Source organism: Urtica dioica, chromosome 9 (genome assembly GCF_054948205.1).
Source record: "Urtica dioica subsp. dioica isolate 48M chromosome 9, U.dioica_male_clone48M_v1_H2, whole genome shotgun sequence".
Lineage (NCBI taxonomy): Eukaryota > Viridiplantae > Streptophyta > Magnoliopsida > Rosales > Urticaceae > Urtica > Urtica dioica.
The window spans coordinates 24,015,985-24,042,861 of NC_142764.1; the positions used below are offsets into that span (position 1 = coordinate 24,015,985).

The following is a 26,877-nucleotide window of genomic DNA, read 5'->3' on the forward strand; positions in this document are numbered from 1 at the left end:
TATGAACAACAACCAGGAAAAAAAAAAAACTGTTCTTCGCGGTGTCGCAGATCGGGACCTTGGACGCAGATCGCGGAGAGGAGGACGATTTATGGCTGTGCCATCAACTCTCTGGTGCTCTACGCGTCATTTCCCGGTGTCTCCTCTCGGTCCGGCATCCTCGGCGGCTCGTGGCTATCCTCTTTTTCTCGGCTGGAACACGCGTGAGTGGTGCTCGGTCTCGGCCATTGATGGCGCGCAAGGAATGAAAAAGAAGATAGGAGAAGGAGATGAAGGAGACGATGACGATGAGAGAGAGAGGAGGGGAGTGCTCGGGCTCGGCATTGATGGCGGCCAAATCTCTCTCTTCTTTTTTTCCTGAAGAGCAGTAAAACAAGACCGATACAAATCGTATTTTTTATTTATTTACTAACCCGTGTTCGTTCTTCTTCGTCGTCGCTGTATTTCTTCTCTGGGTTTCGATTTCGATTGTAAATAAAGGTGTTGAATCTTTTTTCCGGTTCAAATTTGAGCAGTTTCTTCTCTGCGATTTTCGGGCATCTTTTTTTTTAAAAAACAATATTTTTGAGCGGTTGCGTGTTAATGTGAACGCAGCTGATGGTTTTAATTACTCCTCGATTTTCGCGTGCATTAATATCCAAATATTACAGCTGATCACGTATTAATGACCCTGAAGATAGTGGGCGGGAAAATGGAAGGGTAGTCTCGGCCAATTTTTGTTGTAAATAAATCCTCCTGGCTATTTACCACTTATTTACAGAACATTGACTAAAAATATATTGGCTATTTTCAGGAGGCTACTTAGCTTAATTACCCAATATTTAATGGACAATGTAGCAAAATAGCCAAAATGAAACTATGAAATTTGTTTTTAGCCTATGTTTCACAATTTTTAGAGAAATAGCCAACAGGTTTACGTGGCAATAATTAAGGTCTAATTTGCCCTTATTTATTAACAAATTCATAATTTTCTCTCTCCTACTTTTTTCCTACACTTTTTTTACATAAAAACTTCAAAAAACCATATCTATCTCATATGAACTCGAAATTGAGTGATTCCAAATCCTACGGATTCTTGACGCCGAGATCTTCAAAAATAGATCCATTGTGTTTGATGAAAAATCATGTTTAATACCATAAATGTAGAAAAATCACGTTACTACCTTAAATATGGAAATAACTGGAAATTTTTTAAATTATCAAAAAAATAAATGGAAACGTAACTATGATGCATTAAACATAATTTTTCATCAAACACAATGGGTCTATTTTTGAAGATCTCGACGCCACGAATTTGTAGGATCTGAAATCACTCAATTTCGAGTTCGTATGAGAAAGATACGAATTTTTGAAGTTTTGATGCAAAAAAAATTATTTGAAAAAAAAATAAGAGAGAAAAAGTGACGAATTTGTTTATAAATAAGGGCGAATCAGACCTTAATTATTGCCACATAAGTCATTTGGCTATATACTTAAAAATTATCAAACATAGGCTAGATCCAAAATCACATGTTTAAAGTGGTCTATTTACTTACAAATCTCATATTTAAATTGGCTATTTTCCTAATGAACTCAATTTACATGAGAAATTACATGTTTCATAGTTATAGACTATTTAATATATATATATATGAATTATAAAGGTTTTCAAATAATTTCACAGCGTAGCATACTAAAAAAATTATATTTTTAACAAATGTGTAATTTTATTCTTAATAAAATATTAATGATTTTTTTTATATATATGGTCATCTTTTTTTTTTCTTCGTAAAATAGAATCTGTATTATAAAAATGGGTCACTACGATTACAGACTCTATTAGAAGGAGATATTTTCTCCAACTAAAGAGTTAATTGTCTAAGAAAATAGGCTAAGTTGTTAACTATATGAGTTGTCCAATTGACCAACTTATAAGCAGCAACAACTTTACTCCTGAAAATAGACAATAAACTAGATACATAAGACAAAGATTCAAATTAGATAAAATGGTGTCTCTCCAAAATTAGAAACTTAGGGGCTGTTTGGTAACATTTTTGTTTTTTGTTTTTCAAAATACAGGTTCTGTTTTGTTTTGTTTTCTAATTTTTAAAAAATAAAAACATGTTTGGTAATTGCGTTTTTGTTTTTTGTTTTTAAAACGAAAAAACAAAAATATGTTTGGTAATCACATTTTTATTTTTTTAATTTATTTTAATAAAAAACTGCTCGGTGATCTTCGGGCTCGACGCTCTGTACTTCTCGATCTCCTCCTTCAGCCTCGCCTCTCTCCGCTCCTTCCGGCGACAGTCCATCCTCTTGTCGATCTTCTCCCAAACAGCGTCGGCTTCTTTATCGTCCTCGTCGTACTCCGCCGAGGCCAACAGTCCCACGTCGTTTCCCTCGAACTCGTCGAACTTCTTATTCTCGTCGTAACCCTTCTCGTCCTCTTCTTCCTCCTCGCTGGGCTTTCCCAGGGCCCGGCCTGGGGTCGAGGCGGAGCGATCCGGCGCGGCGCGAGCGGGACCAATATCGGAGCGGGTGGTGAATCCGGTGGCGCCACGGCCGAGTCCGGCGACGTAATTCGCCGGCGGTTTTGAGTTCAGGAGCTCGAGGCGGGGCTTGGGGACCACCGGGGCTTGCATTCCTCCGAGGACAGGGAGTCTCAGGGAGACGGTGGAGTTGCGTCCGACGCCGAGGTCGGAGAGGATGGCCGAGTCGCCGGCGGCGAGGGACAGTCGTTGGAGGCGGAGCGGCGTGCCGGAGATTTTGTGGATCGCGAGCTTGAGGTCACTGAGAGTGGTGGTTGAGGGATTTAGGTTAAGGGCTAGGGTTTTGTGGTCTAGGGTCGTCACGAACACCATTGTTGGGTTGCGACTGAGAAGATAGATTGGCGAGAATTGAGAGTTTTTGTTTTTAAAAATTTTGAAAACAAGTTTTTTTTTTATTTTCCCGTTTTTGTTTTATTCTCTCCCCTATTTTTAAAAACAAAAAACAAAAATGACTTTATCAAACACGTTTTTTTTTTTTCTTAAGGTCACTTTTTTATTTTTAAAAACAAAAAATAAAAACGTTACCAAACAGCCCCTTAGTTTTTGCATCTGACTCCACAAAGAATAAACAATTCCGCATCCAAACTCCACGAACCGAGAAAAAGAGTATCTTTTTCACATTAGTAAAAGAGTATATTTTTCACATTAGTCAAAACTTCAATAATTAGTATAAAATAGTCGAATAATATAACTACAAAATCAACCTTATGGCACCCGAATTCAGTATTGGTTTTTAATTTCCAGTCACTTACTCACAATTATAGCACCCAAAAATAGCCCACTGTGTAGCACCTAAAATATGAAAATGACTTCTTGTATTGTCTTTTCAAAATTAAATGTCTCATATAATTCATTCATCTAACTTATTCCGTAAATATTCTATTACATAGTATTTTTCTTGTTGTTTAGACTTTCATTTGACTATTTTTCTTGTTTAAAATTTTAACGAATTCTTTTTTAGTTCGTTCGAAATAAAGGCAGAATTATCTGAAAATGAAAAATGAAAGCTATTTGTGGAAGGTTTAATTTTTTTAGATATGAATATAACATCTTGAAATGAGATATGTATATGATTCTCTCTCCCAAAAAATAACGTAATACACCCCTTAAGTTCTCAACGCTTGATATTCATATAAAAAAAAAGGAAAAATGGTATGAAATAGCCAATTCAAACTATGACTTTTGCAAAATAGCCATAGTTTCATTAGGTATAGCAAAATAGCCAATTGAGAGTACTACGACTTTTAATCCTGCCTCGATTAATTTTAATCCAGCCTTCATAAAACTTACATTCTGTCTTTATAGTTCGTTGGGATTAAATTTAATCCAGCCTAGATTAATCTTACTTTGGCTAGTTTGCATATAGTTGACAAACTATGGCTATTTTGCAAAAGCTAAAGTTCTATTTGGTTATATAGCCGCTTGACCCTAAAAAAAAATGGTGACGTAAATATAAATTAATGTGATCAACAAACGGAATTGCGGATAAACTAATGAACAATACCAAGATTCAAGGAAATTATTTTAAAACGTGTCAGTATGTTATAATAACAGCATAAACATAAAATTGATACAATAAACACAACTGTTTTAATTAATTTAATTTATATTGTTAAAGTAAATTAAATTAATTGTTTTAGTTAATTTAATTTACTTCGACTTTATAGACTACTTTTTTAATAAAATAAAATTTTGACTAAAATCTGAACAGAAAATAAAGAATTAATTAGTTACAAATTCTTCTATAAAATATTGATGAAGTCTACATTATAGATTAAAAAAAATTGTTAAAAATAATTAAAAAAATCTAGAGAGAAATGCAAAAAATGTCTAAGCCCGAAAGTTTATGGTGCTCTCTTAGTGGTGGAGCCGGAATTCGATCTCGGGGACATATATGATGAAAATATAGAATTAAAAAATCAAGATATCAAGCATTCATGAGAAATTGTTTTTGAGACGGATAAACATGAAAAAAATTATATAATTTGAGCTAAAACATAAATTATCTCGATAAAGATGATTTTGAGCTATTTTAATTTGAATGACGAATTAATAAATAATTAATAACTACTATCCCGATAAGGACTAAGAATGATCTGGGGTTTTTTTTTTTAGTAAGGCCACTATCGGTCAGGATTACATGATATATTAGCAGTGCAAAGCGCAGGTGGCACTATTGGCCAAGATTACATAATTTTTAGAATAAATCCTAGGGGGCATGCATTTCTGCATCCCATAGGAGCTTGAACTCATGACCTCTCCGTCGAGGTGTGTGTGAGATTACCGCTAGACCAAACTAGCTACCACAAGAATGATCTGGTTAAACCCGTCCATTTTGACATGCATATCTAACTCAAATTACTACCATAAAAAAACAAACTATCGAAGTGATTAATTAGTAAAAACTTGCTTACCACTTTTTTTTTATAATTAAACAGCCTATCTTTTTATATCAGCCTATCTATTTGTAGAATACTTATATAAATCAGCGGTCGTTGTCCGGCTCATTCTCTCGGCGATCCAGTGATGTTTATCCTTTTTTTTGAAGTAGGGACGGACAAAGAAATTCAAATATTGATCATTTGTAAATATTGAACTAGAAAACAAGTTATTGTTATTGGTAATAAAATATTTTATTTATTTATAGGATTTATGATGTTATACAAACAAAAGTTATAGAACTTTATAAAAAAAATTATTGAATTTTATAGGCGGTTTTGGTTTTTCTCTTCACGGAGTTCTGAAAATTATCTCTCTTTATTCGGTGTATATATAAATATAGCAAAAAGCTACACGTTGTTATTTCATGATTGCTATCAATTCTATGGATGACAATTAAATCCGATATATGTTTTGTCATTTGATGTGGATAATTTCAAGTTTGGTTTAAAAAATTTAGTGTGACGATAATAACCAACAAGTTGATATGGCCGAGTTGGTCTAAGGCGCCAGATTAAGGTTCTGGTCCGAAAGGGCGTGGGTTCAAATCCCACTGTCAACATATTACTTTTTGTGTATTTGGTTTTATTTCAGAGATGTTTTGATTTGCTTATTAACTACAATTGTGGGATTAGTTCGTAAAATCTTTTAACCTGGTCGATTCAAACGCATATATCAAACTCCAAAAGAGTAGTTAGAATTTCGTCGAATGAATGTGTCGCTCACAAATATCTGCTTACTTTTTATACTAAGAATAACTGCATTCATTCAAAAACGCATCTCAAATTTAAGTCTGAAGTAGCAAATATAGTGGTAATTTTGTCATGTCGTAAAACTAAAATAAAATATAAAATTAAATAGAATAAGTCACTATAATTTGTCTTTTATTAACGAGATTTGTAAGTGATTAGGCCACTTTAAAAATGTGATTTTGGATTTAGTCTATGTTTGACAATTTTTAGGGATATAGCCAAATGGTTTATGCGACAATAATTAATGTCTGAGTTGCCTTAATTTATTAATAAATTCGTCACTTTCTCTCTCCTATTTTTTTTCAAATAATTTTTTTTGCATCAAAACTTCAAAAATTCGTATCTTTCTCATACGAACTCGAAATTGAGTGATTTCAAATCCTACAAATTCGTGGCGTCGAGATCTTCAAAAATAGACCCAATGTGTTTGATGAAAAATTATATTTAATGCATCATATTTACATTTCCATTTTTTTTATAATTTCAAAAAATTTCCGTTATTTCCATATTTAAGGTAGATTTTTTTACATCTATGGTATTAAAAATTATTTTTCATCAAACACAATGGATCTATTTTTGAAGATCTCGGCGTCATGAATCCGTAGGATTTGGAATCACTCAATTTCGAGTTCATATGAGATAGATATGGTTTTTTGAAGTTTTTATGTAAAAAAAGTGTATGAAAAAAATAGGAGAGAGAAAATGACGAATTTATTAATAAATAAGGGTAAATAAGACCTTAATTATTGTTACATAATCATGTTGATTATTTACTTAAAAGTTGTGAAACATAGGCTAAAAACAAATTTCATAATTTCATTTTGACTATTTCGTTACAATGCCCTTTATTAAGTATGATGTCCAAGTCAGATCCGACTGATCTACGAAGTCTTAGCATTATTGGCCAGGACTATCTAACTAGCTCAAATATTGCGTTTATGAGGGAAATCAAGCCAATGACTATCAAAGTCTCAAAAATCGTAATTGCCACTAGATCAACTCTTTGGTTAATATCTTCATTATTTTTCAGAAGTTATACATGTACCAACTTTAAACTATTAAACCAAATTAGCAGCTAAAAAATGAGTGATATATATCAGATGATCGACGCCCAGAGTCAAGTATCGAGCAGTCTCCAATGTATTGGCTACAGAAAAGCAACAGAACAAACACAAGTTGAAACTTCATGAAGTAATTTGTTGGATCAAGCACACGCAAAGCCCCAAAAAGTCTCGTGACTCCTTAAATCTCATCAAGAGACCTTGGAAAATTAAATCAATAGTACTCCGAACATGAAATCCTAGTTAGATCTGGATGAATATTTACAAGCTATCGCGATTCCGAATAGTTTCAAAATTTTGGTTGGGTCACTAAAAAAAATAGGGCCTCAAGACTAGAGTTCCTAAGCGTAGCTCATGAGTCACTTGTCAAGTATTGTTCATTACATTCGTAAGTACTACTAAAAAGTGGTACCACAAGCTCAATTTGAACTCAATCAACTCATGGAGGGAGAATAAGGTGAAACTTCATGGACCAATTTGTTGGTCAAGCACACGAAAAGCCCAAGAAGGCTGCTAGGAATCCTCAAATCTCATGAAGAGTCTTTGGAAGAGTAAATCAAATCTCATGAATAACGCTTTAATAAAATCGTCTAACGAGCTTCAATGTTCCCCCTTTTTCTTTCCTCTACCGATTTTTTTGGTGATATCGGGCGATTTATTTATTTAATCGTACTTTATGTCTACATGCTTATTATATTAGTTTTTTTTTGTTTATTTATTGTAATATTTGTATGCAGTTTGTCTATTATTATTTTCCTGCTTATTTCATTAACAATATGGCTAACACTCCAAACATGAAATCTTAGTAGTTAGTACTTCCTCATGTAATTAGACTACGAGCTCCTAAGCTTATGAGTCATGTGTCAAGCATTGTCCATTACATTTGACATGTACTACTAAAAAGTGGCACCACAAACTTGATCTAAACTCAATCAACGCATGGACGAGATAAGGTGAAACTTCGTGGAGCAGTTCGTCGGACAAAACACACACAAATCCCTAAAAGGCACCCAAGAATCCTCAATCTCATGGAGAGTCCTGGAAGATTAAATCAACAGCTTCCGAACATGAAAAACTAAATAAATAGATAGGAGCCGAGTCTAAAGAACAGATAACCCGGTCTACGAATGTGAAAATCATGATCAAAATCAAGCCTTTTTTTAAATTATTTCCTATATTTTTTTGTTTAAGTTAATATACTGATATTTTGTTGATTTTGTATTGAAAATTTTCTAAATAAAATTGTTGAATTGTATTCAGAAAACGAAAATTTAAATAGATAAACTTCTATATATAAGAATAATTGAGATTTGATAAGAAAACACATGTAGAATTTTATTTTTAAAATCCTTTGAATGTAATTCTTTTGCATGACTTGAATGTCAGTCTTTTTATTTTTTTGTCTAAGACCCCTAATAGAGAGGCTACCGATTTTATATTATCCTTCCCTTACATTTCTACTCTTTCAGTAGGATTTACAATTTTAGCCATTACTCATTTACCGGTCACTTACCCGATATAAACTGGTTGGATAATTATTCTCTAATCGGGTAAGCATGTAACATCAGTTATGGTTTAAACAGCCTGGGTACAGATAAATAAATTATCATTCTCGTTCCGATCAACTGATACTCGTATTGTTAACATTAGTCTTACATACGGATAATGTGAGAGAGCAATGTAAGTATGTACAGAACTAGATTGACATTAGAATTCATACATTTCTAAGCTTATTGGCGAGGATCAAGTAATACTTGATATCTTACCAATGCCCATATGTTTAATTACGAGGCAATTACAGAAACAATGGATTTTGGTTGCTATTTTACAAAGACAACTAATTTTTAAAAATACTATGAAAATGATGGATTTTACATGCCCTTATTCAATGCGCACTATATACAAACCAGATCTACAAGATGCAAAAATGCGCGAGTTCCGCCCCATCATCTCGAAGCTCGAACGCCCATGGGAGGCCGTCGCCGTGGCTCTGACACTCCTCTCCATCCTCGTCGATCGATTCCAACGCCCCGACTAATTCTACATGTGCTATATCAATATATCGTATACAAACCAGATCTACGAGACGCGACAGTGAGTCAAGCTCTGCGCCGCCACATCGGAGCTCAAACGCCCGTGGGAGGCCATCTCCTTTGTCGCGTGGCTCCGACGCTCCACTATGATGCTAACAGTATACAATAATCACATTATCAGTATATTGTATACAATCTTTCGCCATAGTCGTGACTTCAACGCTAACAATATACAATGATTATATTATCAGAATATTGTATAGAATATCTCAACTGTCGCCGTAACTCTGCCGTCACTCTTCCCCGACGCTAACAGTATACAATAATCACATTATTAGTATATTGTATACAATATCACCTAATGGCGCTCTTCTCCGACGCTGATTGTATACAATAATCGCATTATCATTATATTATATATAATATCTCCAATGTCGCTATGGCTCCGACTTTCTTCTCCGACGCTAACAATATACAATAATCACATTATCAGTATATTGTATATAATATCTCCACCGTCGTCGCAACTCCAATGCTCTTCTTCGACGCTAAAAGTATACGATAATCACTTTATCAGTATATTGTATACAATATCACATACTCGGTATATTGTATACAATAACTAATATGTGATTAAATAAAATATATGATAGAGATTTATATATATATATATATGCTACTTATTAAATTATATATTTATATTGTATGTAAACGTATACTGTATACATTAAGTTTATTATTGGACAACGACAACTAACGCGACAAAAGAAGCCATGATCTGAGAAAAAAAGACCAATTGGGAAATAAACAAAGTGAGGGCAAAAATGAGCATTCACATTTAAAATCCATTGTTTTTGTAATGTAAAATGTTTACCCGTCTTTTTTGTAAAAAAATTCACAAAAACACACTATTAAATGTAATTTTCACTTTAATTAATTTTATTAAAATATATAATTCAAACGTTGCGGGTATAGTTATTTTCTTCTTGTTATCCAGCTCGCTTAAAAATCGGGTAAATGAATTTGGGTAACAAGTACTTATTTAGATGGGCACGAGTAACATTATGGTATTGAGGATCGACAGATTTGAGAAAATTGAGAATTAGGAATGAAAATGAGCGGGAAAAATGCTCTGTGCTGATTGAACTAACTGAATCAACTGATTTACAAAGATAAATAGCTAATGCGTATGGAGGAGGCTAATACGACAGCTGATGGCTAAAAAAATAAACATCTAAAAATAAAAAATAAAGAAACGACAACTTTACAGTATGCCTAACTCTAAACGACACAACTCTGTACATATTTATAGCTATTCCTAGCCTCAACTTTTTTTTAATACTATTTTTCATCAAAAAATTAGAAAAATAACCGATTTAAACATTTGATATTGCTAAATAACCAACGTTTGATAAATCTTAGGTAAATAGTCATAAATGATGACGTGACTTAATATATAACAGTGATTATTTACTAAAAATTTACGTTTGTAAATATATAAAATTGGTTATTTACCTAATATTTATCAAACGTTGGTTATTTAGCAATATCAAACGTTTAAGTTGATTATTAATGATTTTTAACACGATTTACGATTCGCACGACTACCCAAAAAACAATAAACACCAAAAAAACTTCATCCACGTGTCACTCATTGGGTGGATCGTGAGAAATCGTGAATCGTGATAAATAGCAACACTCTTTTACTAATGAATCCATTTTTCATTCATACATATCAGTAGAATTGATTACATTTGAACATTAAAGGACAAATTACAAAAAAAAAAATCATTAAACATCAATAATGATTATATAATCATTATTGATATATATATATATAATACAGTACTTGTACTGCATATAGCTTCAGTGTACGAAGTTAGTGTACTGGACTAGTGTCAGTGGTACTACGTACTGCCTTCGTCTATCTATTCTATATAAACCTTTGAGAATCATTATAAGGTCCTGGAATTACACGAATCCTTCTCTCTCTCTCACACACACACACACACACACACACAGTCACACACACTCTCTAACACACACAGTCACACTCACACACACACACACACACACACACAGTCACACACGCTCAATGGGTTGTTTCCCCTTTGAATATATTAAATTATGCAAACTCGATATATTTTTTTTATAGATTTTATCAGCGAGTACCCTTCTGCAGATCTGCGTTTTAAGTATTTTTAATATATTAGGTGTTGAATATATTAGGTTAAGCGGGCTTTCTTTTTCCTCTTTGAATTACTATTAAATATTGACAATTCGTTGTCCGCGCTATACGGGAAATGACATATTCTTTGTCTTAATTCTAGCTAGATACGTGATTACGTACGATTATATAATATATATATATATATATATATATGCTGTATATAAAAACAACATATATCTATATGCAATTGGGTCAACAAAAGAATTTTCTTTTCATATTTCTTTTTCTTGGTGTAAACTCTCATTGATCATAGTTTACAATGTTCTTGATATAAATGTATTAAGAAATCTTTTTTGTTTTAGAGAATTACTTAAGAAAGTTAACATGCATTCTATTAATTAATAAGGAAATGAATATATAGGTATATTCCATTAATGAACAATAACGAAACCAAAAGTAGTTTTTCTTTTTTTATTCTTTTCAAACTAGTGGGATTTCTTTATTGAATTTCGTCAAGAAAAGTAAACATCCATGCAACCTCTTAGAAAACAACAGACAGAAAAAAAAAAAAAAAAAAAAAAAAAAAAAAAAGCACTAAAAAAGTTCGTCCCACCAAACGATCAAAACGACAAATAAAAAAAATGTCGTCGTTTTTCAGGACTCGAGCTCGATCTCGAGTCCATGAATGGTGACGAAACCGGCACCGATCTTGGGCTCCAGAGTGACGACGATGAACTCGTCTCCCTCGGCGTCCAAGTCCTCGAGAAGATCAGTGAGACCAAGCCTGAGGATGGTGTTCATCTTCTTAGCCTCGCCCTTGTGCTTGTGAGGCACGTTGACAAAGCTCCCGGCGAACTCGCTCTTGTCCGCGGCGGTCGGAGCGTCGTCCTCGTCGTTGATGAAGACGTCGAACTTCACCGCCTTGTCGTGATCGAACTCGATCCCTTTTATCACCAACACCTCTTCCTCGCTGTCCTTCTCCTTCTTGCTCCGCTTCTTCTTATTCGGCCGCCTCACCATAGCCCTAACCGGCTTGTCCAGCTTCACCGGAAACTTCACCTCCGGGAACCCATCGTCGGCCCTCGCCGTGGTGGCGCGCCCGACCGCGTTCCTGACTCGGTCGGCGACGGAGCGTCGGGGCGTGGGGCGAGAGTTGGCCCAGGGAATATCCACGGCCTGGTAGTCGTACCCGAGCCTGGTTGCGTCGAGGCAGTCCCGGACCTTGACTCGGACGAGACGAGCCTCCTCGTCGTAGAAGAGGAAGGCCGAGTCGAGGAAGTCCGGGTCGGTGAAGTCCCGCCGGGTCCCGCCGGGGAGCGTCTTCCAGACGCTCCACAGCCGGTCGACGTTGGAGTGGTGGGCGTAGAAAAGCGGGTCCCGCCCCGCCGAGTAGAAGTTTCCCATGTCCTCCAAATTCGGCTGGGTATTGTCCCCGGTCCAGATGTGCACCGAGCCGTGTGGCATGTTCTCGAGCGAGCCGGGGCCCGGGTTGGGCTCGTCCCCAGCCCGGTACGCCGAGCCCATGAACAGGCTCGCGCTCCGCCCATTGGAAACCATCTGCCGGAACATGATGGCGAGATTCGCGTCCGTCTGGGCTCGCTCGGTGATGTTGTCGTCGCGGCCATTGTAGTCCAAGTCCATGATCCTCGGAGGCACATGGCGGCGGTTCCTGCGCGGGTCATATAGAGCCGAGCGTGTGTCGGCGTACATGGTCGGCATCCTCATCCCTCCCGGGGTGTCCCAGTTCCAGAAGGGCATCGCGAAGCTCGGGTCGCCCACGAGCTTCCCGAGGATCCTCTCGTAGAAGTAGAGGTACCAGCGGTGGAACGGGAAGAAGAGCCAGGAGTTGTGGACCTGAATGTCGAGATTGGGAAACCCGATCTGCTCGTACGCGCCGTCGCAGTACGCGCAGTGGACGTTGGCCTGGTTCGCGAAGCTCCGCGGGTCGCTGGCCGGCAAGGCCTTCATGAGCCGCATGGCCTCGTTGAACTTCGCCACGTAGGCGCGGTCCGCCAGGTGGGCCGCGGGCCTGCGCCGGACGGGCCCGCCGGGGCCCGGCAGCACGAAGTCCACCACCGTCCCGGCGGTCGGCGGGCAGCAGTTCAGCTGCTCCACGCCGGAGGGGAGGTCCGCGGCCCCGCAGTTGGACAGGTCCGGCGGCAAGATGGGGTCGGCCAATGCGCCGCCGCCACCTGTCAGCCCCGCGGCGCCGTACATCCCGCCGAGCCCGAGGAGGAGGTCCCGGCGGTCCAGCCTGTGGCCTCCTCCTTCGGCGTTGCATGAGATCTTGATGGATCGACGCCGCCACGGGGCCGCGGCGACGGTTCGGGATTTCGTGAGGAGTAATGTCGACAGAGTTGAGCCGCCGCGGTGGCCGGAAGATGAGGCGGCGAGGCCGCCGGTGTTCGGTGGTGATGCGGTGGAAAGAGAAGTCATGGTTTTGGTGCAAGTTTTTGGTTGGAGAAATGGGCTCGTATTTTATAATGAAGTATGGATCGGAGAATACCTCTAATTAATTACCAAAAAAATAAAAATAATAATAGAGCTTTCCTATATCTATTTTCGCGAGTCAATTATACACGTTGGCTTTAAATATTACAAAAGTTGACGTGGAGAAAATTGAAAAAATTAGGTATCATCATCACGTGCTAGATTGAAATGGATATTGTTATTATAAGAGTCCACTTGGTTAGATCTAAGCCCTAACCGATATTTCTCATCCTTTTTTCTCCATATATTTTGTTCTCGCTAAACTTAGCACATTTTCATGCTTTGGTTTCACAAAAGTCGTATTTGTGTTATCCGTTCAATAAATACATAAAAAAAAATATAATACGATGTCAACAGGTCACGAAACTAAATTCAAGAACGTAGAATAATTTGCATTTTGATATTTGTATATGATTTACGTCCCCACCTTCCTAAAAAGGAACTAACCTGTGGTTATCATCTGAACAATAGTTTTGAAAAATATAGGCTTCTTAACACCAAAACTAGAGCATGATACCTTTAGATGTAGAGTTCTGAATAGAATTTTTTAAAGTTTTGAGAAATTATTTATCCCTTTTTTCAGACCAAATTCCTCTAACATCACAAGATATATTCAAGCATGATACTGGAAAAATGCACACTCTCTTTGTCGATAAATCGAAAAACTAAAATGGAAACTGCAAGGTTTGGATGGAACTTTAAAGTTTTGGCCTAAAATGCACACTAATTAAAAACCAATTTTTATTCTTTAATTACATTATTATTTGTCAGTAGAGTAGACTCAAAACCTTTATATAAGCTTCATTTGAATAAAGTTAGGTAGTTGAATTGTATTTCCTAATACTAAATCAACCGCGAATAAGGTGGATTGAAAAGAAAAGAAAAAAGGAAAGAAAAAAAAAAAAAAAACATGGTTACGTTCTCTGGTCAGAAGTAGATATCTGCACGGATCTAAAGTATAGAAGAAGAAATAAATAGGGGACCTTTAAATGAATATTTTTATTTAAGTACCTCAAAACAATTGACCATAGTTTTTTTTTTTTTTCATTTATGATGCAGTGTTGTTTAAAAGCCATCCAGGTTATATTTTTTTTCTTTTTTTTATACAAACATTTAGTAATATTTATTTTAAAATAAAATTGTATCTTGTTTGAGTTAGTTTTGATTTTTTTAACTTTCTTGTTGCCATTGCTATCCGGGATGTAGTATTACCATAACAAAATGAACATGCATACGTACATGTGAGTTTAATTGTATAATATAAAGATTAAAGGTACGCTCTAACAAAATCAATATATATATATATATATACATAATTGGTCGTGTAAAACTACTATATAAAATAAAAAGATCAGTACGTAGCGACGTGGCGCTACATATAAGAAATTGATGAAATAGAAACGCCAGAAAGAGCATATTTATATCTAATAGGTGGGTATTGAAAACCAAGTGATTTTGCCTACTATTTTTGTCGTATGTCTCTATCGTAAATATAATAAGTATGACGCCACATGGAGGCAAGTCAGGCAACTACCTATATTATATATGAATAATAAAAAAAAAAGAATTGCCAACTATTTTGTCAATACCGATACAATCCCATCTCTATGACTATGTAGTACATATACATATAATGCCATATGGGGGCAACTATCCACGTCCATTTCCCTGCTTATGATATATATTCTGGATAATGTTTATTATAAAATAAGGATAATATTTCGATTATCTTAACTGATAGAAAGGAGTTGGTACATAACAAACAAATATCAACGAAATTGAGGTGACGTCAAAATTATCATTATTACTTGAGAAAATTTGCCAAAATTAATTATCATATACATACATGCGCGTGTGTGTACAATTTTCTAAACACGGCAAAATTTATAAATTCAAATTGCGAAAATCAGCTTCTTTAACTCAGGATTTCACTGTTTGGAAATAACTTGCAAAAAATCTCGATGACCGAAGGCCTTTTTCATGTGAAGTGGCATGCAAGATGGAAATGATTAAAATCTCCGCAAAATTGCTCTATCGATAAGCTTAAAGATTGTAATGATGTTATTTTCACAATATGAAAAATGACACTCTAAAAGCAAAATCGATAATATTTGACAAATCTCACGCTAAATCTATAAGCAACATAAAATAATGAAGTAAAAAAAAACTAAATTATTGGCGAAGTTCAAGATCTAAGTATCGACGTCCCAAAGTTTTCGACAACGAGAAGAATTCTTGAATTATCGGCGGCCGTACCATCAGCGAAGGGAAGAATCCTTGAACTATGATCAGCATCCCAAAATCTTTGGCGAAGCAAGACTATCGGCGAAGACAAAAATCTTTGAAGTATCGGCGTCCAAGACTATCGGAGCACAAAACTATCGGCGCTAGATCTTAGGCAAAATTAATCTTGTGATGAAACCTTAGGAAAAAAAGAACATTATGCATGATGAAACTCGCTCGCCGAGCTTAATAGGTGAGACTACAGACACGAAACTATCGGCGTGAAACTATAGGTGAACTTCACAGCCGAGACTATCAACGTACATATTATCGGCACTAATACAAATATGAGATTATACAATGAAACTATATGTATGCATACTATCGGCGGACATACTATCGGCGAACTTCCACAACCTCAGTAAAAAATGACCTCCAAAGCCCAATGACCTAAAAAACCCACTCAACCTTCAAAGAGAAATGCTATAAATACCCCTCATTCCATTCACTCTCCCTGTAAGTTATCTCAGCTTGTCAAAACTCTACAAAAATACACCAAGACTCTCTCTAGAAAAACATTGAGACGAACACAATACAATACGACTAATGTTGAGCGGCAGAGCACGTCTTGAGGGAAAACCTTCCGCGTCTCTCAAGACTCACATTTCTCGCGTGCTAGGTGAAGGTGCGGGGATTTGAAGGCTCGACGAGAAACGCGAAGAACCAGAAGATTCGAAATTCGGAGACTCGAAGATCCGAAGAACACGACGAGAATGGCGAGCATGACGAACGCGATAAGCACAAAAGAGATTCATTGACGAGGAAAAAACGACGAGAAGAGAAGAGGTTCACCACACCTAATCTACGTGTGGTTATAGGGTCTGATCATAAATCGAACCTTGGAAGCTTCTAAATGTCAACCAAAAAATGCGGTTAACAAAAATTATTCACCAATTTGTAATTGATGATATAATATTATGTATATGAAATATTAAAGTACTCCGAAAGAGTCGTCCAAATTATTTTATGACAAATTGTGTTCAAGTTTCTTTCCAAATTGTTGATAAAAAGTATTGACGTTAAAAAAACAATTCCATTGTTTGTTTTCTTTGTTCTATAATTGGGTTGTTTGAAGCCACTGTATATGTATTCGAAGACCCATCTTGGAACGCTAATGAGGTGTATTATCCAATCTTCGAGTAAAATTAATTGTTGTGTTGTGGTTAAGGTTGACAACATGTTCTAAGGGTTTATTTTTTTTCCCCTCAAAAACTCTCTCTCTCTCTCTCTCTCTCTCTCTCTCTCTCTCTCTCTCTCTCTCTCTCTCTCTTTTGTATTATTGTGACTTTTGGTTTCCTTCAATTTTCAACTCCGTAAAAAATATTCTTAAAATCTCTTAGTATACAAATTTCAATAGATTAAAGTTTCGATTCACCATGGTTTGTTATTATTATTAGCTTACCTAATAAGCTATTGACATACTCAAGTTTCATAATCTTAATCTAGCTTACTAAAATATTGATCAACTGTTCCATAATACACAAAAAAATATTTTCAATATTTTATTCAACATGTTTCAATAAGACAACAAAATGTCAAAAATTTTAATGGAGTGCTAAATTTCGATTCAAAGTTACTTCATGCAATCTAACGAATTTACGCACTATTGAAACAGTGTTGTTAGCACGAATGTAGGCATGTCTTCTTGAGATTAGTCTTTATAATTTTAATTTTCAGTTTAATTATGTAATATGGTTGTCTATAGAGGGTTAAGATGCGCTTTTTTCTTCTTAATTAACCAAATTGAATATATACTTCTTTTAACTTTCTACATTTTAGATTCATACACTTTATCGAGATGTCACACACAATCCCTTAACCCATATTTGGATACATGTAATTTATCCAAATGAAAGATACCCCCTAAAACTTATATAATAATAGAAAGCTTCAGATCGAGACTCCTTATATCATGGCATATAAAGATCGATGAAGACCAAACGAATATCCGTATCCTCTTTTGTCACGAACAAATATATAAAAATACAGCTTAGTCAACAATAAATATATCATAAAGCAAGCAAAGCTTCCCGGTTATTCATAATTTATATTTTCGCAAATCTTATCTTAGGGTGTAAAATCCAACAGCACGCACATGCATTGCTTATGCAACATGCTTAATTAATTATTATTGGTAGTACAAACTTATTTTAATATGACTGTTAGGACGGCAAAGTTAGGTCGCTTTAATTTGACTTCTAACATTGGTTACCTTGAACATCCACTAGTAATTGCTCAAGTTGCAATATTAAATTCGTTCTGATCTGATCAAGGGATTAACTAATAATCTAAATCATGATTCTCCAATACATTTTCCAAGAATATATATATATATATATATATATATATATATATATATATATATATAAAGAGATGCCATTTGCTACTTTAATTTATTCCCTTCCGTACTTCATTAGATACACGTATGACATTATTGTATAATTACTTTACTAATATTTTAACAGCCGTTTCAAACTCTATGGATACCTACTGTAAGTTTTAGGAAGAACTTCGATAGTTTCATTCATCCAGGCTCGGGGATTAATAAATACCCATACAAAGAAAGTTTACACGGTAACAAGCTGCTAACAAATTGCTAATATTTAGCTAAATAATAGAACTACCTAACTACCCGATAATATCTATTATAATTGAGTAATTATCCTAAATTACTAAAAATACACGTATTTACACGATAATAACCGATAATGTTTTCTACACTCCCTCTCAAGTTGGTGCGTGTATATTGTACATGCCCAACTTGTCTATCATCTTCTCAAACACTTGTCGAAACAGCCCCTTTGTTAAGATATCTGCAGTTTGTTCCTTCGTTGTAACGAAAGGAATACAAATGATTCTAGCTTCAAGGTTTTCTTTGATGAAGTGCCGATCAACCTCAATGTGTTTAGTCCTGTCATGTTGAACAAGGTTATGTGCGATGCTTATCGCTGCTTTGTTGTCGCAGAATAGTTTCATGGGCAGATTTATCTCTAATTTCAATTCTCCGAGGACTCTTTTAATCCACAACAATTCGCACACACCATTGGCCATTGATCGATATTCAGCCTCCGTACTACTTCTAGCCACCACGCCCTGTTTTTTACTTCTCCACGTGACCAGATTACCCCACACATAAGTGCAATACCCCGAAGTAGACCTGCGATCCACGTCCGAGCCAGCATAGTCGGAGTCAGGGAAGGCTTCCACTGTTCTGCAGCTTCCTTTCTTGAATAATAAGCCTTTTCCGGGGCAGCTCTTCAGATAGCGCAAAATTCTGTAGGTTGCTTCAAGATGCTCTTCAGATAGCGCAGAATTCTGTAGGTTACTGCAAATGCGATATCAGGTCTAGTATGTGACAAATAGATAAGTCTACCTACAAGACGCTGATATTGAGCTTTGTCAACCGGGACCCCTTCTTTTATGTTTCCCAGCTTCAAATTAGGATCAATGGGAGTGTCTACGGGTTTGCAAGCGCTCATTCCGGTGTCCATGAGAAGATCAAGGATGTAATTTCGTTGTGACACAGATATTCCTAGTCTTGACCTCGCAATCTCCATTCCTAGGAAGTATCTCATCTCGCCCAAGTCTTTCACCTCGAATTCCTTCCCCATTTTCTTCTTCAACACCTCTATCTCCCTTTGATCATTTCCTGTGAGAATAATATCGTCTACATAAACAATGAGAATTGCAATCTTTCCTTCCTTCGAGTGTTTTGTAAAAAGGGTATGATCGGATTGAGCCTGGTTATAGCCTTCTCGTTTTACAAACAGAGTAAACCTTTCGAACCAGGCTCGTGGAGACTGTTTGAGTCCATATAACGCTTTCTCCAACTTGCAAATCTTCGAGCCAAATCTGCCTTCAAAACCCGGAGGAGGGCTCATGTAGACTTCCTCGTCCAGCTTTCCATTGAGAAAGGCGTTTTTCACATCGAATTGGTTGAGCGGCCACTCGCACTTTGCAGCCACTGACAACAGGATCCGGATGGTGTTCAGCTTTGCTACTGGGGCAAACGTCTCCGTGTAGTCGATGCCGTATGTCTGTGTGTAGCCCTTCGTGACCAACCTTGCCTTGTATCACTCAAGGCTCCCATCTGAATTGAATTTTGGCGTGAAAACCCATATGCAGCCGACTGTAGGTTTTCCACGGGGCAGCTCTTCAATTCTCCAAGTCTGATTCCTCTCAAGTACTCTCATCTCTTCCATAACTGCTGCCTTCCATTCAGGTTTAGATAGAGCATACTGGATATTGGTTGGAATAGTGAGAATGAGAGTGATAACCGGTTATTAGAGACATAGGCGGATATGGGATATTTAGCACAAGATCTTTTTTCTTTTCTAAGAGCTATAGGTAATTCATAATCATTGAAAACAGTACCTTGTTCATCACTTGGTTGTGGTTCGGATTCATGGCTTGCCGGGGAGACGTTGACTTCCTCTATTTCTCGGTCCGGAATCTTTCTCTTATAAAATTTGTCAAAAGGACTTAGTATTTTCCGAGTATTTCCTTCCCTGGGTAATCTTGAAGGTGTATTAATCTCAACATTAAGATCAGGTTGTTCTAGAGCTTCTAATTGTTCACAAGTTTCCTTTCCTTTATTACCTTTTTCTTGTTCAAATCCTAGTCTAGAGTTTGATATAGAAACATCATCGGACTCCAGATTATTATTTGTCACAGGGTTTGGCTCATTTTCATGCATAAAAGACTGCTCATTCTCATGCAAAAACTCTAAACACTTAGAATTTCTATTTATATTCTCCCCCTCAACATGATCATCAAAAAAAGATTCATTTTCAAAGAATATTGTATCCATTGTGATAAACATTTTTTTTTTTAGGATTATAGCATTTATATCCTTTTTGAGTTGATGAAACACCTAAGAAAATGCACTTTTGACCTTTAGGGTCTAATTTGCTTGCTGATCTGTCCGGGTTTTTTATGAACACAATGCAGCCAAATTTTTTTAATGGAATTGATTGAATGGACCGAGAGTTTGGAAAGTTTTGCTGGAAAACATTGATAGGGGTTTTAAAATTTAATACTCTTGAAGGCATACGGTTTATTAAATATGTGGCATGAAGGAGTGTATCTCCCCAAAGGTATTTAGGAAGTTTGGCTGAAAACATAAGTGCTCGTGTTACTTCCAAAAGATGCCTATTTTTTCGTTCCGCTATGCCATTTTGAGAAGGCGTGTCAACACATGAACTTTGATGAATTACCCCTTGTTCAACAAAAAATTTGTTTAAAGTATGTGAAAAATACTCTCGGCCGTTATCACTTCTAACCATTTTAATTTTCACATTATATTAGGTTTGTACCATGTTAAAAAACATTTTAAAAACGGTTTCAACTTCACTTTTTCTTTCAACAAGAAAACCCAACTAACCCGTGTATGATCATCTATTATTGTCATGAGCCATCTTTTTCCAGTTAATGTAGATACTCTAGACGCTCCCCAGATATCACTATGTATTAGTGTAAATGGAGAGGTAAGAGTATATGCACGTGTAGGATAGTGACTTTTATGGTGTTTTGCCAAGGCACATATATCACAATAGAAGGAAGACGGATCTTTATTAATGAAAAGAGATGGGTACAATCTTTTTAAATAGAAAAAGCTAGGATGACCTAGTCTAGAATGCATTTTATACACTTCATTATTATTCGGAAGGGAAATAATCTGAAAACAAGAAGGTTTTTGACCTATTTTATTCGAGTCCGATCCTTCTAAGAAATAGAGACCATCACGCTCCTTAGCATTGTCAATCCTCCTCCCCGTAACCAGTTCCTGAAAAAGACACATCAAAGAGTGAAATTCAACACTACGATTTAGGTCTTTAGTGATTTTACTGACTGAGACAAGATTAAAGGACAAATTTGGGACATGAAGGACTTGAGACAAGGGTAAGGAATCTGATAATTTTATTTCCCCTATTCCTGCTATTGCTGAAAAATTTCCATCAGCAAACTTAACCTTTCTATTTCCAGCACAAGGTCTATATGAACAAAAAAGACTCGAATTTCCCGTCATATGATCAAAAGCACCAGAGTCTATGATCCCAGTGTTATTTGTTTTAGAACTTAGAAGAGAAGTAGGAATATTTTTACCATCTTGTGCAAAGGAACATGTAGGGACATTTTGGCTAGGTGTTTGTGTGGTTTTGAGAATTTTTAGGAGCTGCTCTATCTGGTCCTTGGTGAATGGCAGCTGTGCGGAATTGACTCGCTGCTCTTGAGAGGTTTCGGATGTAGAGGCTTGAAGAGCTCGCTCTGCCTTTGTCTTGTACCCCGGTGGCTTTCCATGGATCTTCCAGCAGGTCTCCCGGGTGTGCCACAATTTCTTGCAGTGGTCGCACCATGGTTTCTTTTTCTCCTCGTTCCCTCTCACAAGCAAGGCTGACGTCTCTTGAGCTGAATCAGCTGGTACTTGTTCTTCACCACGGTGCATGACCTTTCTTCTATTCTCTTCAATTCTGATCTCTGAGAAGACTTCTCGGATTGATGGCAGCGGACGTCTACCGAGGATTCTTCCTTTGACTTCATCGAGATCACGATTCACACCTCCTAAAAACATGTAAACACGGTCATTCTCCTCGCGTTTCTTCTGTCGAGCGCAGTCAGTTACTACTACAAATATTATTTTCCGATGCGGAAGACATTCGGGTGCGACTTTTCGCACCCAAAATTCACACCAAATGAGTCTTTCCGGTTATTCTTGTCACACCCAAAACTAAACCAGCGTATAAAAAATTTCGCTGATTTTTTTAAACTTTAGGTGCGACTTTTCGCACCCAAAAGTCCGTAAAAACTTTTGGGTGCGACTTAGTCGCACCCAATGCTTCATCAAAACTATTAGGTGCGACTTAGTCGTACCTATAGTCTTAAAACATTTGAGCGGTCAACTTTCCCCTCTTTTTTTGTGAAATACTATTAGGTGCGACTTTTCGCACCCAAAAGTACTATTGGGTGCGACTTTCCGCACCCAATAGTACTAATGTCTTAAATTTTATCGCTGTCAAATTTTCCCCATCTTTTTTTGAAATACTATTAGGTGCGACTTTGTCGCACCCAAAGGTATTGACAAATATCATTGGGTGCGACAAATCGCACCCAAAAGTGTCATTGGGTGCGATAAAGTCGCACCCAAATTCTAGGTCAGGATATAAAATAAATTTTCACTGTGATTTTCATTCATTCTCTCACACTCTCAGCCTCTCTCTCTCTCTCTCTCTCTCTCTCTCTCTCTCTCTCTCTCTCTCTCTCTCTCTCTCTCTCTCTCTCTCCGAGTTCTCTCCTACCACCACCACCAGTCCACCGAGCCTCTCTCTCCGACCACCACCATCGAGCGTCCTAAGGTGAGTTTCCTCTCCCTCTTTTTTTTTCTTCCTCTTTAATTTCCGACCAGTCACAAACTCCGACTCCTCTTTTTTTTTCTTCCTCTTCGCAGGTACCGCCCTTCGCACCCTCGACCTCAGCTCCAACGCCTTCACCGGCAACCTCCCTCCCGGCCTCTGCTCCCGCGGCGAGCGGCCTCTCGAGAACCCTCGACCTCAGCCCCAAATTTTCTAGGGTTTGGAACTTGAATTTGGGGCTTTTGTGGAAATTAGTTGACGTTGGCCGTGTGTTTCTGGTGTTGGCCGTGTGTTTTTGACGCTGGCCGTGTGTTGAGTTTGATTTTGTGATGTGATTATGAAATTGTTTAATGTTTGGGTTGAAAGGCATGGTTTGAATTTTGTTAGATTTTTCGGACGAATTTTGAGTTATATGTGGACTTGGCCGTATGAAGTTTTGGATGTGTTTTATGAATTGAGGAATTCTGGATATTTGGATTGGGTTGTGTTTCGGCCGAGGGATTTGGTTATTTGGCCAAGGGATTTGGTCGCCATTTTTTTTTTTTTTTTTTTGTGACTTTTTAGGTGCGACTTTAGGTGCGGAAAGTCGCACCTAAATGTCGCACCCGAAAGTCAAGACTTTTGGGTGCGACTTTTCGCACCCAAGACTTTTAGGTGCGGACTTTCGGGTGCGGAAAAGTCGCACCCAAAGTCGCACCTAAAGATATCTTTGGGTGCGAAAATTGACTTTTGGGTGCGAAAAAAGTCGCACCCAAAGGTCTTTTTTGTACTAGTGTTGTACTCTCCCACACATCGTCGTGGTACTGATTCAGCTCTTGCCAGTGTGCCACCATCTCGTTGTAGTAGGTTGTTACGTCTCGGCCTCCCTGTTTGGATTGCCACAGCTTGGTCTTCACTTCGAAGATCTGCGATGCATTCTCACGATCAGAGTACGTCTCTCTGACTGAGTCCCACACCTCCTTTGCCGTCTTCATGAACATGTGGGGCTTGGAGATTGAGACTTCCATCTAGTTGAGCAACCACGCTGTGACCAGCGAGTTCTCGGATCTCCAGGTATTGAAGCCATCATCTCCTTCCTTCGGTCTTTTGATTTCACCTGTCAAATATCCAAGTTTCCCTCTCCCATCGGTTGCAAGTTTCACAGACTGGGCCCATTCCATATAATTTCGTCCAGTCAATCTATGCCCAGTGATGAGCATAGATGAATGGACAGAAGAATTGGATGAGTCCATGCTGTTGATTTGCGAGATAGATGAGAGAGATTTTGTGTTTGTTTGGCTAGTCGAATTCTCCATAGATTACAGGCTCTGATACCATGTAAGTTTTAGGAAGAACTTCGATAGTTTCATTCATCCAGGCTCGGGGATTAAATACCCGTACAAAGAAAGTTTACACAGTAACAAGCTGCTAATAAACTGCTAATATTTAGCTAAATAATATAACTACCTAACTACCCGATAATATTTATTATAATTGAGTAATTATCCTAAACTACTAAAAATACACGTATTTACAGGATAATAACCGATAATGTTTTCTACACGTACTAATTTAGTTATAGAAAAATATCATATGTATCCCCCTGTGTTTTGTCGAAATGACGCGTTTATTCCTATAATTTTTAGAAATATCAAAAATATCATTTAACATGTCTATTAATATAAATTATATACCTTAAAGTGAATTTATCTATCAAAATCCTCCCTTTTTGTAATGTTTTATTTATTTTTTTCAGATTTAATTTTTTTTAGAGGTGCAGATTTAATTTTTTATAAAGGCAAAAATACACCCTAATTTTAAATGTTGATAAAAAAAATAAAAATAGGATATAAAATAAAAAAAACCAATCCACAGATTGAAAGAAAATGAATTGCACGGTTTGATTTATTTATTTGATATCCTATTTTTATTTTTAATTAATATTATTATTATGAGAAAATTTTGGCCTTTTCAAAAAATGAAATCTAAAAATAAATAATATATTATAAAAAGGGAGGATTTTGATAGGTAAATCCACTTTAAGGTATATAATTGATAGTGATAAGAATATTAATGAATACTTTTTATATTTCTAAAAACTGTAAGAATAAATTCGTCATTTCAATAAAACACATGAAATACATATGATATTTTTCCTTTAATTATCCCGCATCTTCAAACAATTCGACCTTATCTCTAGTATTACTACCCATCGATTTGGAATTCATTCTTCAGCTGATTCAATGAGGTGGGGATTGTTTATATTAGCTGTTTGATACACTTTATCTCGAAAATAACATGTTTAAAATTTTTTTATCATAAAAATATTTTTTAAAGTCATAAACAATAATTTTTTTAATGTTTACTTGACCTAATGTTTATAATTTTTTAAACAAATTAAATATACTTACTGTTTAGCTCTATTTAACTTTATTTACTGATTATAATTTTATTCATAACGAAAATAATTGTAGATCATTTCATAAAATTCTATTTTTGAAAAAAAAAATGTTACAGTTAGTGTTATTCTAGTAATTTCCCCTTAATTGCGTGATTAGGTTGATATTGTTGGTTCAGCAATTTAGGTGGGGTGGGCAAGTCAGGGCAAATAAACCCAAGCTGAATTCTAAGGAAAAGAAAAAAAGTGGGGATATTCCTCATCTATTAATTTCAAGGTAGTAAATCCAGGAGTGTGCCTCATATTTTCAAATATATCACATAATTTTCCGACAATTTTTAATATTTTACATGTTTAATATTTTGACCGACGTTGTAAACAAAAAAAATTAAATGAAATTGTAAACATAAAAAAAAAAATTAAGTATAAATATTCGAAATTATAGAAGATTCGACGCTCGTAACCCAAGATTGAGACACGTCTCAAGCTCGTACCTCGACACGCGTCTTGTGTTGATATAAAAAAAATTGCTTTAACAATAGGTATACGTATGTCCAACTCCCTTGTTTTTATTGAACATGTTCATAATAAAATATATATATTTATTATGTATGAAATTTTAATTATAAACGTACTATTTTTTCTAGAATATATTTTGATGAAAGTTATTGAGCTACCTCATATAAATAAATTGAAAATAATTTATTTCTCTTTCTTGTTCTAAGAATATATCATTTTGCAGGTTTTTTGTTTTGTTTTTTTTTTTCGTTTCTAATTTTATTTGATTTTTTTTTGTTGTTGTTGTTGTTTACAGTTTCATTTAATTTTTCTTAGTTGTTTATAGTTTCATTTCAAAGAACGAAAATTATTTGAAAATCAAAATAAATAATGAGGAATATATAAAATATTTAGAAATTTAGATATTCAATAAATTATCATCTTATTATATTTGTGGATTTTTTGTTTTACGTGGGGACTAACGTTATTTAAGTTTAGTCTAGAATCCATCAAACTAGAATAGTCTATGTTTCCACTTGAGAGTTCACAATGGTGAAAAAAACATTTGTAAGCTTTCAAATATATATTATATCAATATATAGTCAAATACACTAATAAATACTTTCGACGAATTAATGGTGGGGACTCTGACGAAATAATTTTAACTGAACAAAATAAAAAATTAAAGATTTTCAAGAAGAAAATCCTGGAACTTGATTAAAAAAAAAAAAAAAATTGACACAATATTACTAAACTCACATTAGATTATATAAATGAATCAAAATATAAAAATTTGACAATTTTTTTATTTATTTATAAAAAATATATTTTCATAACCGTTTTCTTATTTCATGACTGATCTATCACAAAATTTCAAAATCGTTACACAGAAAGTAC

The 26,877-nt window shown here is 36.0% G+C and overlaps 2 protein-coding genes and 1 non-coding gene across 3 annotated transcripts; 1 reads left to right on the forward strand and 2 right to left on the reverse strand.

Annotated features, from left to right (window-relative positions):
* Positions 1-5,448: 5,448 nt before the first annotated feature.
* TRNAL-AAG (transfer RNA leucine (anticodon AAG)) lies at positions 5,449-5,529 on the forward strand. Its single transcript has one exon. It is a non-coding gene; the product is annotated as a tRNA-Leu (tRNA).
* Positions 5,530-11,418: 5,889 nt separating this feature from the next.
* On the reverse strand, positions 11,419-13,443 carry LOC149386012 (polyphenol oxidase, chloroplastic-like). The gene has a single exon (XM_089625869.1). It carries the CDS (start codon positions 13,417-13,419, stop codon positions 11,638-11,640), a length of 1,782 nt encoding a protein of 593 aa, XP_089481995.1. The 5' UTR covers positions 13,420-13,443; the 3' UTR covers positions 11,419-11,637.
* Positions 13,444-21,480: 8,037 nt separating this feature from the next.
* Positions 21,481-24,112, reverse strand: LOC149386013 (uncharacterized). The gene is made up of 3 exons (XM_089626452.1): positions 23,887-24,112; positions 22,041-22,317; positions 21,481-21,541 (listed from the first exon to the last, which is right to left on the reverse strand). The coding sequence occupies exons 1-3, from the start codon at positions 24,110-24,112 to the stop codon at positions 21,481-21,483; spliced, it is 564 nt and encodes a 187-aa protein (XP_089482578.1).
* Between the last annotated feature and the right edge of the window lie 2,765 nt (positions 24,113-26,877).